The 15,441-nt window shown below is 30.7% G+C and overlaps 1 protein-coding gene across 1 annotated transcript in view; it reads right to left on the reverse strand.

The window, feature by feature from the left end:
- Positions 1-15,441, reverse strand: part of LOC145265657 (uncharacterized) — a 209,279-nt gene that overhangs the window by 122,228 nt on the left and 71,610 nt on the right. The window contains exon 3 of the mRNA XM_080121722.1: positions 7,171-7,178. Within this exon, the coding sequence (XP_079977848.1) occupies positions 7,171-7,178 (8 nt within the window). The remainder of the gene's footprint in view (positions 1-7,170; positions 7,179-15,441) is intronic.

Consider the following 15,441-nt stretch of genomic DNA (forward strand, 5'->3'; position numbering starts at 1 on the left):
TGTAGAAAAGCTATTTTGACATGCGTGTATTTTTCCTGTGGAAATACGAATTATGTTACAATAATTTGTTCATTTTATAAACTAATGATGAAATATCCGATTCTTAAAGCAAACAATGTACGTATTTTCACCATGCAAACCAATCATCATTAAAAAAAAAAAATTTAGGATCAAAAGCCGTTTAAAAAAACAATTTATGGGGAGATAAATCATGACGCGATAGTTTATGAATTACCTCCCTTAAATATTTTTACCAATTTTCCATTGTTTTAACGCCTTTACAGTTGTCTAAATATGTGTACATAATACACATAAAGTAATATGTTTAATTCTGATTAAATCGTTTGAATTAGGTAAAAGTGAGTTTGCGAACACAGTTAAATGATTATTTTTATTTATTGAAAAGACAAAATCCAAAATAAGCTTTTCTGTTCAATGTACGGAAAAGCTAATTTCGGATTTTGTAAAGAAACTGAAAACCCCATTGAAATCATTTTTAATGAAGTTTTAGCAATTTCAAACGTAAATCATATATATTACAATGCTGATTTTGATCTCTGTAGTTCGAATTGATTTGTCTCCATTTATCCAAAACATGACGGATCAAAACAAACTCGCTTACTCATAGTAAATATATTTGGAATACGACTTTTTCGTTTGTATCATTTTTTCGTTTTAACTAATATTTCCAAACTTTACGCATTTAAGAGTCAGCTCGCCGCCATTTCTCTTGTTCGCATCTATCGATAAACACTGTATGATTTTCGAATTAATTAAACGTTTTTAAGTGAGTAAAACCACTAAAAATATCGGGGATCGAAACAACCCCCACCCCGACAAAAAAAAAAAACTTTGATAAATATATATTGATTTTTTTATTCACTATTAAAACATTTATTGCAATAAAAACAATAGAGAACACATCTGTTAATATCCCGTTTTAGATATGAAAAAAAAAAATTGTAAAAATGACTAAATAGTTCACTTCTCATATGTTTCTATATTTTTGTACTTTATAAGACGATGCAAGGGAGGAGACTGTGGATTGTATTCAACCATTAGAGTTATCTCGTGGGTCAATAAAAGGTCAGGTGGAACCATTGACCTCCAGGTCATCTTGTTTGGTCAACTGAATGCAATAGAAGTAAGGAGTAGCAAGACTTAATCATATGAAGGGATGAGGAAAAGATGGGAGGCTTACTAGAATTGTAAGTAAATAATAAAAACAAAATGGAGAATGAACAGAAAATAAAAATTTAAAAAATGTGCTGGACAGAAAAATAAAATGAATTGATGAAATAGGAAATATATCAAATTATAAAAAATTATATATATATATATATATATATATATATATATATATATATATATATATATATATATATAATTTTATATCTATCTATCTATCTATCTATCTATCTATCTATCTATATATATATATATATATATATATATATATATATGTATGTATATATAGTTTTCTCTCTCTCTATCTCTCTCTATATATATATACACAGAGAGAGAGAGAGAGAGAGAGAGCGGGAGAGAGAGAGATAACACCGAGAAAGGATTAAAATCACACACACACACACACACACACACACACACACACACACACACACACACAAGTGTTTACAATTAGACTTGAAATGAAAAACTATTAGATGGGTTCAAAATTAAGGTCGTTTTTTTTGTTGTTTTTTTTTCTGATATCAACTATATATAAAAGACGAAATTAATTTTGCACCAACCTATCATTTTAATATTTTAATCTCATCTTGATAGAAGTTAGGAAATAAAAACAAATTAAAAAGGGAACAAAAAAAAAATTAAAACGTGTTGGAGAGAAACAGGAAATGAGATGAATATGCGAGTAAAATGAAGAAAGTCAAACATTTTTTTTAAATAAAGAGACACCATTTTTCAAGGCACAAAGGTTATTAATGGATGAAGATGAATGAGTTTGCTGTGTGAACGGCGAGACAGCACCGTCAAGATTGAAAAAAAGGAAAATCAAAGAATAGAAAAGAAAATTGAAAAACGAGATAAAATAGACAACACCGTCAAGATTATTTTCCATAAACACGATATTTTCTCGTTAATTCATTAATTCGGTATTGAAAAACGTTCATGATTCATGGATTGTTTCAAATATATTGCAACAAAATATACGCGGTTTGATTATAGTGAAACTGATGTCGAAAAATTGTAATATAATTGTAAGATACACATGTTGAAATAGCAAAAGAATTCGTAGTTCCACATATACGCATGTTGAAATAGCAAAATAATTTTAAAACATCTATGAAAAAATCGGGCACAAAGATATCAAACATTAATAAAGTTTAAACCATCGATATTTTCAATTTTATTATAAAAAGAATTAACTGTTTTTCTGTTAATATATAAAAAGAAATAAAGTTTTAAACAGTAAAAAAGAACAACTCATTTAAATAACATTTTTAATGGAAATGTTAAACAAGTGTTAATTTAAAAAAAAAGGAGGGTATAAATCGTTCACGTGATGTGAAAGAAAAAAATATTTTTCACACATATGTATGCAAAATATAGATCAAAAGTATGAAATATTTTGTTAAAATGAAGTAAAATTCACTTACAATTAACAGTAGATCCTTCAGACAACACGAGGGTGAAAGTTAACGCTGGACAAGAGAAATGCTGCTTAGGTCTGTATCGCACAAAAATCGCAAACTGACTGAGGAGTACTTTAACTAGTATTGCAATAAAATAAGGCAAATAAAAATATGTGAACTCTTTCAAAACGTGGGTCAATAAAAGGTCATGTCAAACCAATGACCTCCAGGTCATCTTGCTTGAATGAAGAAAGTCGAACATTCTTTTTAAATAAACAGACACCATTTATCAAGGCACAAAAAAGGTTTTAAACTACGGACTTTACAGGTAAATTTCTAAAAAACACTACTTTTTTGTTTTAAATTTGAATATATTATTTATTGATCTTTTATCTTCAATTTGTGATATATAAAACTTTGGTGAGTGAATTAATTATTTACTTTTTAATAGACACTTGAAAATGGGGGGGGGGCGTGAATTAAAAAAAACGTTAGTCTAAAATATTATATTCAGTTTATTGGGAAGAGCATAAAATTTCACATTGACCCTGAAAACATCGTAAAAATAGAATCAATAGAAAACTTTTGATAGATTTTTAAAGTTTAAAAATTGAAAAATATTGAGTTCGTATAATTCATTACTGTGTTTTAAAAATTAAAATAATATTTCTATTACTTTTAAAACAACTTTAATAGTTTATTTTGGAAGTATAATCCATAAAGAAAATAAACAACCCACTTTTGATAGAGAAATTACGAGTTTTTTATATTTTATTCGCAGTTTCGTGTTAGGGGTGTTAAAAATTCCTACAAAAACTCTGATACACCTAGCGGTTTTATTACAGTGAAACTGATGTCGAAAAATATCAATTTTACCTTGGGAACATATGTTCTTACGAATTATTGTAATATAACTCGTAGCTCTAATATACGTATTTTGAAATAGAAAAAAAAATCGTAGCTCCACATATACGCATGTTGAAATAGCAAAAGAATTTTAAAACATCTATGAAAAAATCGGGCACAAAGATATCAAACATTTTTAAACAGTAAAAAGAACAACTCATTTAAATAACATTTTTAACGGATATTCTAAACAAGTGTTAATTAAAAAAAAAAGGTATAAATCTTTCACGTGATGTGAAGTTTAAATATATTTCACACACATGTATGCAAAATATATATCAAAAGTATGAAATATTTTGTTAAAATGAAGTAAAATTCACTTACAATTAACAGTAGATCCTTCAGACAACACGAGGGTGAAAGTTAACGCTGGACAAGAGAAATGCTGCTTAGGTCTGTATGGCACGAAGATCACAAACTGACTGACGATTATGCCCTCTATTCTCACCAGACAATATATAAGGGATGGTCAGATTATAAAGGGAAAGCAAAGCATTATGGTCCGATCGACTATTCATTGATATGATTTATAGAAGATTTCTACACTCCCACCCCTCAACAACCGTATATTTATTTATTTTTGGTGTCGGCGGGGGGGGGGGGGTGATTATCTTTTGTTTTGACCTCCAATATCGTTCAAATTTTCAAGAAAAATAACATTTCACACACACACACATATTAATTCATTTTATATACAAACTTTAAACATCATTATTATTATTTTTTTTAAATTTTATTTTATTTATTTATTTTACTCACTGGGAGTTGTTACACAGGCCATCCGCAAATATTTCTTTTTTTAGAAAAACTTGCGGTGTTGTTTGGAGTCTAAATGACAACAATCTCCCCAGATCTTCAGTACTCTCCATTTTATTCAATTCAATGCCCCTGTTCTATCTTAAAAACAAAGGATACCCCCTGTAAGGGCAGCTGTACGTGTAGTTGTGAGGCAAGTGTTGTGCAATCACCAACCACACCTCTTCTGAATCGACACTGTTTGAATTTAGTGGCAAGGAGTATTTCAGGACGACTGGAAACAATGCCGAGATAAGTGGAGAGCATATACAGCTCCTGGAAGTCCCAAATGATCACCCGTTTAGTACTGGCAACGATCAATGTGTGTGTCAACGTGATTATGGTGTATTTTATTGAATACCGTTTTCAATTTAATTTGCGCTATCACAACAACCGTTTACCATTGATTTCTTGTTGGTAGACGCTATTGGTATTCACTTCACTCAGAATTTGAGTGGCAATAAGACACCCCAAGGTGCAGTGGAACCTTGGTTAGTGTCTACTCTTTTCAGTTTTTTTATTCTCCTTGACCCTTTGACTGTCTGTGCGGTAGGTGTCAGAAATTTTGTGAAAAATAGTGAATAATTCTACCCCCTGTCTTTCCAAGCTTATAACTCCTCGAAAAATGTAATTCAAACCCTAATTCTTTTTTCAATTAAAGGAGCAAGGGCCATGGTTTCATTAAAAAAAAACAAACAAAAAAAAACAAGCAACGTGGTTAAAAAAAAAAAGGTTTTAAACTTCGGACTTTACAGGTAAATTTCTAAAAACACACTACTTTTGGGGGGTTTTAAATTTGAATATATTTTTTATTGATCTTTTATCTTCAATTTGTGATGCATAAAACTTTGGTGAGTAAATTAATTATTTACTTTTTAATAGACACTTGAAAATGGGGGGGGGGCGTGAATTAAAAAAAACCCGTTTGTCTAAAATATTATATTCGGTTTATTGGAAAGACCATAAAATTTCACATTGACCCTGAAAATATCGTAAAAATAGAATCAATAGAAAAATTGATAGATTTTTTAATTTTAAAAATTGAAAAATACTGAACTCGTAAAATTCGATTAATTTCATTATTGTTTTTTAAAAATTAAAGAAAATAATATCTCTAATACTTTTTATACAACTTTAATAGTTTATTTTGGAAGTATAATCCATAAATAGGTACGTGAAAGAAAAATTCAAAGTTAACATATCTCAAAATGGAACAGCTCAGCAGAAAGAGTATGCAGAGAGCATTCTAATGATACTTGAACCACCTCTGTAGGACAAATAATAAGAAAGTTACAACAATTCTAAAGCTGAAATTTGAGGCTAATTTTTGACAATAGAATCAATGGATTTCCTTAACAAAGTTGTGACCGATATCAAGATTTTTCACAGTTATTTTGTCATAACTTTCTTATTTCTTGTCCGATTTCAAAAAGACAAATATCACTGGAGAGCTTATTGAATGGAGAACAAGAAAAATATATTTTGAAAGTTTATTAATGAATTATTTACAAGATTAAGAGGTGAAAGGGGATGCTGGGGCGGAAGATGCAGTCAATTACTAAGGCAATATTACATCCCCGCATATGAAGTCTGCTGCTAATGCTGATTTTTTATGTCAAAATAAACTGCAGAAGCTCCGTTTTTTTTTTTTCTCATCATACAAACACCAATAAATATAATTTTTTTTTTTACATTTCTCATGAACTTTTAGCATATAAATTATTAAAATTTCTTTTAGCATATAAATTAAAATTTCGGGTTTGTATTACTGTACACATAGATTCGAAAAAGTTGTCAAAAAAACAAATATATAACAAATAAATGTTATCAAAGGCAAGATAAGTTACTTTTCTACCTAACTGGATATATTTTTCGTGTTTTTATTCAGCTCGAATACAGTGTTTATCGATGTATTGGAAAATTCAAAATGGCGCCCGACACTCTCTTTAACACGGTAAGTTCAAGAAAAGATGTTATAAATAATAAACTAGACAAAATACTGTTAGAAATTCGCTCATAATATGTTACCGTGACATAAGTTGGCATATATTCTGTGTTTTTTTAATAGTATTTGTCTAGTTTATTATTTATAACACCTTTTCCCAAACTTACCGTGTTTAAGAGAGAGTGGCCGCCATTTTGAATTTTCCAATACATCGGTAAACACTGCATGTTTTTCGAGCTGAATAAACATGTTACATTGAATAAAAACAAAAAAATGTATCCAGTTTGGTAGAAAAGTAACTTATCTTGCCTTTGATAATATTTATTTGTTATATATTTGTTTTTTTGACAACTTTTTCGAATGTGTACAAACCCAAAATTTCTTTTAAATTATTAAAACTTTTAGAATTTAAAGTTTGCAAAATGTGCATAATAAAAAATATATTCATGAAAGTTTTATTTTTTAATTTTAAAAAATAACTCTTGTATTTTTTTTTAATTGTAAATTTGTTTATTAGTTTATCATAGAAAAAAAAGCAAAGTAACAAAATGGAAGAAAAAAAAAGCAGCTCGATAAAATGATAAAATAGAAAAAAATACATTTTGCCGGGGAGAAATGTTTTGGTTTAAAGAAAGTAAAATTTAAATCCTAAAAGTCAATTATGCTGAAATAAATTTTAATAATTTAAAAGAATTTTTTTAGCCAGCCGTAGTTTGGCGTCATTGCCGTTGTTGGAAAATATTTGTAAACAAAGTGCGTAGGTTAACGATATGGCGTTAGTGAAATTTTGAAAATTTTCGTAACGGCTTCACATTTTAGGTAAACTCAAAACCAATGAAGGTAAAGTCATATAGGCTTCCTATTTCGCACAAATAATGTTTAATATCTATATTAACGAATATATCTAGTTTCCAAACTATTACAACTTACCTTCAGGTCTAATAATGATGATTTAAATGACACAAAACTTCACTTCAAAAATTTTTACACTTCTACTGAACGTATGAAAATAATCAAATACCAGCATGTAGCGAAACATGTGTGCTACCTCATCAGTATCCCTGCGGTGTAGTTAACCCCCCAGATATAGGTGGCAGGGGCAAATTTATGACACATACCTCAGTGCACAGAATTACGGCTTACTCAAGTTACCAATGAAGCCTTGGCATTTTCACATACCTACCATAAAGAAAATAAACAACCCACTTTTGATAGAGAAATTACGAGTTTTTTTTATATTTTATACACCTGATACACCTACTGGTGCGGTGCCAGTCGTGCTGACGCCAGTTTTTATTTGGGAGGGGGGGGTCGAAGGGATATTATTATTATTATTTAATTTTCGAAGGCAATTAGACAATTGTATTTATTTCATATTTTATGCCAAACAAGAGATGAGGTGAGTGTGACATGAGAATAAAGGAGAATAACCGTTGTCTCTGTTAATAAAATTATTAGACAAGACCTTTTTTACAAGGGAGTTACCACTTATCAAGGCCCGAAGGCCACTCGAGGATAAGGGTTAATGACTGTAAGGTGGTATTGTAGTAATCGTTAATGGTCTAGATTATGGTAGAATTTTGATTACTTTAGGGGAAGGCTCAACAAGAACTTGTTTACATTAGACTTGATGGTTACTAAATTGTAATCGGCCGGGAAGCAGACCCATGAAATAGTGTTCCACAAGCGGGCAGTTCTAGAAAAGAGGCTTTGTTCATGGGATCTTTGTTTAGATTTCTGCGCAGATAGAGAGTCGGGGAAATTGTTGTTAATGGTTGTAGCTAGTTGAGTGTTTTATTTTTGTGAAAGTTTTGCAAGGGAGGACCGCACGTGGCATGAAAATAACGATAGAGCAGAGAGATCTCATATGCTTTTGTTTTTGTCGTAATTATGTTACTTTGATAAAATTCCATTAATTATTTTCATCATTAATAGAATATTTATTGAAATAACGAAACGGAAAACGAATTCGTTAAAATCCTGTTTTATATATTAAAAAATTGTTCTACTTCATGTTTCTGTACGTTTCTGTACAGGACCATGCAAGGGAAATCACTCTTTAACTTTTTGAGTTATCTCCCTTAGCGAATAACGACGATGGGGGCAAATGGTCTATTTACTTGCCTACCCACTAGTGCATTGTTTGACTCTAAGTCGGTATTTAATATGGAAAAATCCAGTTCCCCAAAAGGGCTATTCTAGATTGTGGCAAATATAATACTGCGTTAGTTTACAAGGATTTCTCTTCCAAAACAAGCAGAAATGAAGGGGTGAGGAAGGCAGGGGAGGCTGACTAGAATTGTAAGGAAATAATAAAAACAAAATGGAGAATGAACAGAAAATAAACAATTAAAAAATGTGTTGGACAGAAAAATAAAATGAATTGATGAAATAGGAAATATATAAAATTAAAAAAAACACCAGAGAGAGAGAGAGAGAGAGAGAGAGAGAGAGAGAGAGAGAGAGAGAGAGAGAGAGAGAGAGAGAAAACGGGGTTTGTATTACTATACACGTAGATTCGAAAGAGTTGTCAAAAAAACAAATATATAACAAATAAATCCGATCAAAGGTAGATAAGTTACTTTTCTACCTAACTGTCTTAATTTTTAATTGTTTTTATTTAATGCAAAATATTTATTCGGCTCGAAAAACGCACACTGTTTACCTACGTATTTGAAAAATACAAATGGCGGCGGACTCTGTGTCGAACACTTTAAGTTCGTGAAAATGATTTAAAACTACAAAACTATACAAAATACTGTTAAACCCCCGCCGAATGAATATATATGTCAGCCTATGTTACGATAACATATATTGAGTGAGTTCCTATCAATATTTTGTATAGTATTTAGTTTTAACTCATTATTCCAAACTTAATGTGTTCAACACAGAGTCCGCCGCCATTTGTATTTTTCAAATACATCGATAAACATTGTGTGCTTTTCGAGCCGAATAAACATTTTACATTAAATAAAAACCTTAAAAAATTATCCAGTAAGGTAGATCAATAACTTATTTTGCCTTTTATAACATTTATTTGTTATATTTGTTTTTTGACAACTTTTTATGCAAATATTACGCGAGGATAAATCATGTAGAATATCTGCATGAATATACGTAATAGTTAACTAAAGATGATTATCTCATCAGAAAACCGAAAAACTAATAGGAAATTAATTAAAATGAATGTTTAAAAGGAAAAAAGAGAGAAAAAAATATGGAGAAAAATTATGTTTTATTATTTTAAGCCATCTGTAATTATGAAAACCTGATTTTTATAAATGAATGCTTGTTAGATTATTATTGGACTTGGATATTTTTTAGAAGAGATGGAGAAAAATTATAGGTTATTTGTGCCATCTGTAGCTATAAAAATATGGTTTTAGGAATAAATTATTTCGTTTTCTATTTTTTTCTTTCACTGAATCTATCTTCAATCAAACAAGCGTCATTTGTTAGTGGAGAACCCAGCTTACCTTCACACAAGGGTAAAGTTTGACAAAGTAGTGACCGAATTTGCACATCTGTTGAAAAATTTCCACATGAGTCACAAGTTGTTTCACCACGTTTCGGCCAACTTATCCTCTGGCCTTCTTCAGGTAGTCAACCGTGGTGGGATAGGAATACAGCGTCTTGTAACTGTGTCCCCAGCAATTTCTGCCTTCCAAGTAAATGTTTCAATTTCGATTCTATCTGATGGCTCGCATGTCTTGTTAACTTTTGAAATCATTACTATTGTGTACAATATAAAACACCAATAGAGAGTTGGCTCTATAATAATAAATACAAAATCTGCATAAATTCAAATATATTTAAGCATTTTGATGACTGGGCAAGATCGGGCGCCCTGCTAGTAAAAGATAAAACGAACTTAGTAACAACTTTCAGCCGAGCAGCAATTAGTCATACATAAATAGTAAAACCGTACATTTAGGGGACGACCTATTACAAATCACACAAACTAAAATTTGTTTTAAATGTTATGTAGTGAATTCACTACTTTATGGAAATTCTTAAGCAAAAACTAATTAAATATTTTTAACAATCTTGAAAATTTTAAGATATATATATATGTGTGTGTGTGTGTGTGTGTGTGTGTGTGTGTGTGTGTGTGTGTGTGTGTATATATATATATATTTATCTACTATCAAAAAAAAAAAAATTTTAATTTTATTTTTAGTCAAAAATAAAATTTTAAAAATGATGCATTTTTTTTTTACATTAAGTTAATGAACAAGAAATGGCTGATAATTTTGAATCCTAAGTAAAAAGCAAAAACTAAATCCCTTGTCTGTTCTGCACAAATATTGGAAATTTAAGATGCTTGATAAAATTGTTTGCCTTGTTAAAAAAGTCAGTTAAAATAATGTAGCATTTTTTAAAGTTAAGTTTCGAAAATTGATGGACAAGAAGATGTCATGTGAGAAACTGAATTGAATATCAAGACATTATCTGAAGCGTTTTTATTTTGGTGTAACATATGTGTTTACAGTGAACCTTAACTTTTAATAAACAGCTTGGTATGCAATGACATAGGCTAAGAATCTTAGACAAAATATATATAAATTGGAAAAATGTGTGAACAAATGAAAAAAAAAATGATCCGCTCCACTTGATGACATCAAGCACAGTAATATTTTAGTGAAGAAAATATGAAATTGATGTTCAGTGATTAGTTTGGATGAATGAGAAAATGTAATTGTCTGATGCATAAAAAATAACTCATTTGCTGTATTTGATATTAAGCAGCAAAATATAGTGATTTGAATATTAAGGAAAAAATCAAATCAGATTATGTAAAAAAAAAAGATGAAATTTGAAAATATATATTTTCTGTTTATGAGTTTTGCCAATCAAAATTTTGTGGCAGAAATTGGGTGATTACCATGCAATTTTATTTTGGTAAAATTCTTAAATTATTTGAATGTTTATTATAATTTCTAATTAGGGACTTGCTATAATCAAAATCCGCCCCAAAGAGCGTCCTTTCTTTTATTAGGTATCAAAATAGGTATCCAGATTTCTACTTCTATACAAATGTGATATTTCAGATCTGTAGATAAAAAATTTGTTGCATATATAGGTTGAGAATTGTTCTCTCTCATTCTCTCTCTCACACGCACACACATTCTCACTTTTATAGATATAATAGATAAATTATGCTAGATATATTTCCATATGTCTGAATAATCTATATACAAATTTTGAAATCTGTAGATAAAAAATTTGTTGAGTATATAGGTTGAGAATTGTTCTCTCTCTCTCTCTCTCTCTCACACACACACACACACACACACACACACACACACACACACACACACACACACACACAGATTTTCACTTTTATAGATATAATAGATAGATTATGCTAGATATATTTCTATATGTCTGAATATGCTACATACAAATTTTCAAATCTGTAGATATAAAATTTGTTGAGTATATAGGTTGAGAATTGTTCTCTCTCTCTGTCTCTCTCTCTCACACACACACACACATTTTCACTTTTATAGATATAATAGATAGATTATGCTAGATATATTTCTATATGTCTGAATACCCTATATAAAATTTACAAATCTGTGGATAAAAAAATTTGTTGAATATATAGGTTGAGAATTGTTATCTCTCTCTCTCTCATCACAAACATTCTCACTTTTATAGATATAATAGATAGATTATGCTAGATATATGTCTGAATACGCTACATACAAATTTTCACATCTATAGATATAAAATTTGTTGAGTATATAGGTTGAAAATTGTTCTCTCTCTCTCTCCTCTCACACATTCTCACTTTATTAGATATAATAGATAGACTATGCTAGATATATTTCCATATGTCTGAATACACTCTATAAAAATTTTCTAATCTGTAGATAAAAAATTTGTTGAATACAAAGGTTGAGAATTGTTCTTACTCTCTCTCTCTCTCACACACAGACACATTCTCACTTTTATAAACATAATAGATAGATTATGCTAGATATATTTCCATATGTCTGAATACCTTATATACCAGTTTTCAAATGTGTAGATGAAAAATATTTTGAACATATAGGGTGAGAATTGTTCTATCGCTCTGTCTCTCTCTCTCTCTCTTGCTACCTCACACACACACACGCAAACATTCTCACTTTTATAGATATAGGAGATAGATTATGCTAGATATATTTCCATATGTCTGAATACCCTATATACAAAGTTTCTAATCTGTAGATAAAAAATTTGTTGAGTATATAGGTTGAGAATTGTTCTCTCTCTCACACACATACATTTTCACTTTTATAGATATAATAGATTGATTATGCTAGATATATTTCCATAAGTCTGAATTCCGCTATATACAAATTTTCAAATCTGTAGATAAAAAATTTGTTGAGTACATAGGTTGAGAATTGTTCTCTCTCTCTTTCACAGACACACACATTTTCACTTTTCGAGATATAATAGATAGATTATGCTAGATATATTTCGATATGTCTGAATACCCTTTATAACAAATTTAAAATCTGTAGATAAAAAATTTGTTGAATATATACGTTAAGAATTGTTCTCTCTCTCTCTCTCTCTCTCTCTCTCGCTGCCTCACACACACACAAACATTCTGACTTTTAAAGATATAATAGATAGATTATGCTAGATATATTCCATACGTCTGAATACCCTTTATACAAATTTTCTAATCGGTAGATAAAATGTTTTTGAATATTTTCAATCCTTATCCTCGAGTGGCGTCTGGGCCTTGATAAGTGGTAATGCGTATTTAGCAAAATATAAATATATATATAACAAATTTACTGAATTTCCATTACTAACGATTACTGTATTGTCCAATTGACTACGGCACTTTTCAACCCTTATCCTCGAGTGGCCTCTGGGCCTTGAGAAGTAGTAATTACTAACGATTACTATATTGTCCAATTGACTACTGCACTTTTTAACCCTTATCCTCGGGTGGCCTCTGGGCCTTATTGTCCAATTGACTACTTTGGACTTTTTAACTCTTATCCTCGAGTGGCCTCTGGGCCTTGATAAGTGGAAATGACTAAGTAACAAAAAAATGGTATATAACAAATTGCCCGAATTTCCATAACTAACGATTACTATATTGTCCAATTGACTGATGTGCACTGTTCAATACTTATCCTCGAATGGCCTCTGGGCCTTGATAAGGGGTAATGCGTATTTAACAAAATATAAATATATATATAACAAATTTCCCGCATTTCCATTACTAACGATTACTATATTGTCCAATTGACTACAGCACTTTTAAACCCTTATCCTCGAGTGGCCTCTGGTCCTTGATAAGTGGATATATCCTTGAGTGGCCTCTTGGCCTTGATAAGTGGTAATGCCTAAGTAACAAAAAAATAGTCATATAACAAATTTCCCGAATTTTCATTACTAACGCTTACTACTGTGCACATTTGAATCCTTATCGTCGAGGGGCCTGTGGGCCTTGATAAATGGTAATGCGTATTTAACAAAATATTAATATATATATAACAAATTTACTGAATTTCCATTACTAACGATTACTATATTGTCCAATTGACTACTGCACTTTTAAACACTTATCCTCGAGTGGCCTCTGGGCCTTGATAAGTGGTAATACCATCGAGTGGCCTCTGGGCCTTCATAAGTTGTAATGCCTAAGTACCAAAAAATAGGTACATTACAAATATCCCGCATTTCCATTACAACCGATTACTACTGTGCACTTTTCAATCCTTATCCTCGAGTGGCCTGTGGGCTTTGATAAGTGGTAATGCGTATTTAACAAAATATTAATATATATATAACAAATTTACTGAATTTCCATTACTAACGATTACTATATTTTGTCCAATTGACTACTGCACTTTTCAACCCTTATCCTCTAGCAGCCTCTGGGCCTTGATAAGTGGTAATTCCTAAATAACAAAATATAAATATATATAAAACAAAGTTCCCGACTTTCCATTACTAACGATTACTATGTTGTCCAATTGACTACTGCAATTTTCAACTCTTATCCTCGGGTGGCCTCTGGGCCTTATTGTCCAATTGACTGCTGTGCAAATTTTAACTCTTATCCTCGAGTTGTATCTCGGCCTTTATAAGTGGAAATGCCTAAGTAACAAAAAAAAAAGTATATAACAAATTTCCCGAATTTGACTACTGTGCACTTTTGAACTCTTATCCTCGAGTGGCCTCTGGGCCTTGATAAGTGGTCATATATAGTTTTTACAATATATATATATATATATATATATATATATATAAATATATATATATATATTATTCCTTAATTGGAATTTTTTTTATTTTGAGATGAGCATTTTTATGTTAATTTTATTTTTATTTCGGACTATTAGTCTCATCTTTATTAGACTAATAGTCCGAAATAAAAATAAAATTAACATAAAAAGGCTCATCTCAAAATAAAAAAAAAAAAAAAAAATTCCAATTAAGGAATAATATATATATATACCAATCGGTACGGACCCGACTATGGAAGATCAGATAATAAATAAATGTGGATTTATAAGATCAAAGAATCCAACCTTGATCGCCCTTCGGGGCCCGTGGCGCAGTTGATAGAGACGTTGAATCTCTACGGTTCCAGATGAACATTGTCTGAAGATAGCGGTTTCAATCCCACCCAAAGCGTGCCAGAGGTAATTGGTCAAAAATTTGGTGAGACGACGACAACTACGGATGGCAGTGATGGCTGAGAATGCAGTTAGGAGATTCGAAGTTCCTATCCGTCGCGGTTACCACCTGACGAAGGCCAGAGGAAGTTGGCCGAAACGTTGTGAACCAATAAAAACAAACAAACAACAACTAATAAAGATGAGACTAATAGTCCGAAATAAAAATAAAATTAAAATATATAAATATATATATATATATATATAACAAAATAGGTTGGAGTCACTGAATAACTCATCCTCCCGTTAAAGCGGTTCCATCCTCTTTCCCGAATTTGACTACTGTGCACTTTTCAACTCTCATCCTCGAGTAGCCTATGGGCCTTGATAAGTGGTAATATATAGTTTTTACAAAATATATATATATATATAACAAAATAGGTTGGAGTTGCTAAATAACTCATCCTCCCGTTAAAGAGGTTCCATCCTCTTTCGCGAATTTGACTACTGTGCACTTTTACACTCATATCCTCGAGTGGCCTCTGGCCCTTGATAAGTGGTC

The sequence above is a fragment of the Euprymna scolopes genome, chromosome 40 (genome assembly GCF_053919585.1).
Source record: "Euprymna scolopes isolate OS-2025 chromosome 40, ASM5391958v1, whole genome shotgun sequence".
NCBI lineage: Eukaryota > Metazoa > Mollusca > Cephalopoda > Sepiida > Sepiolidae > Euprymna > Euprymna scolopes.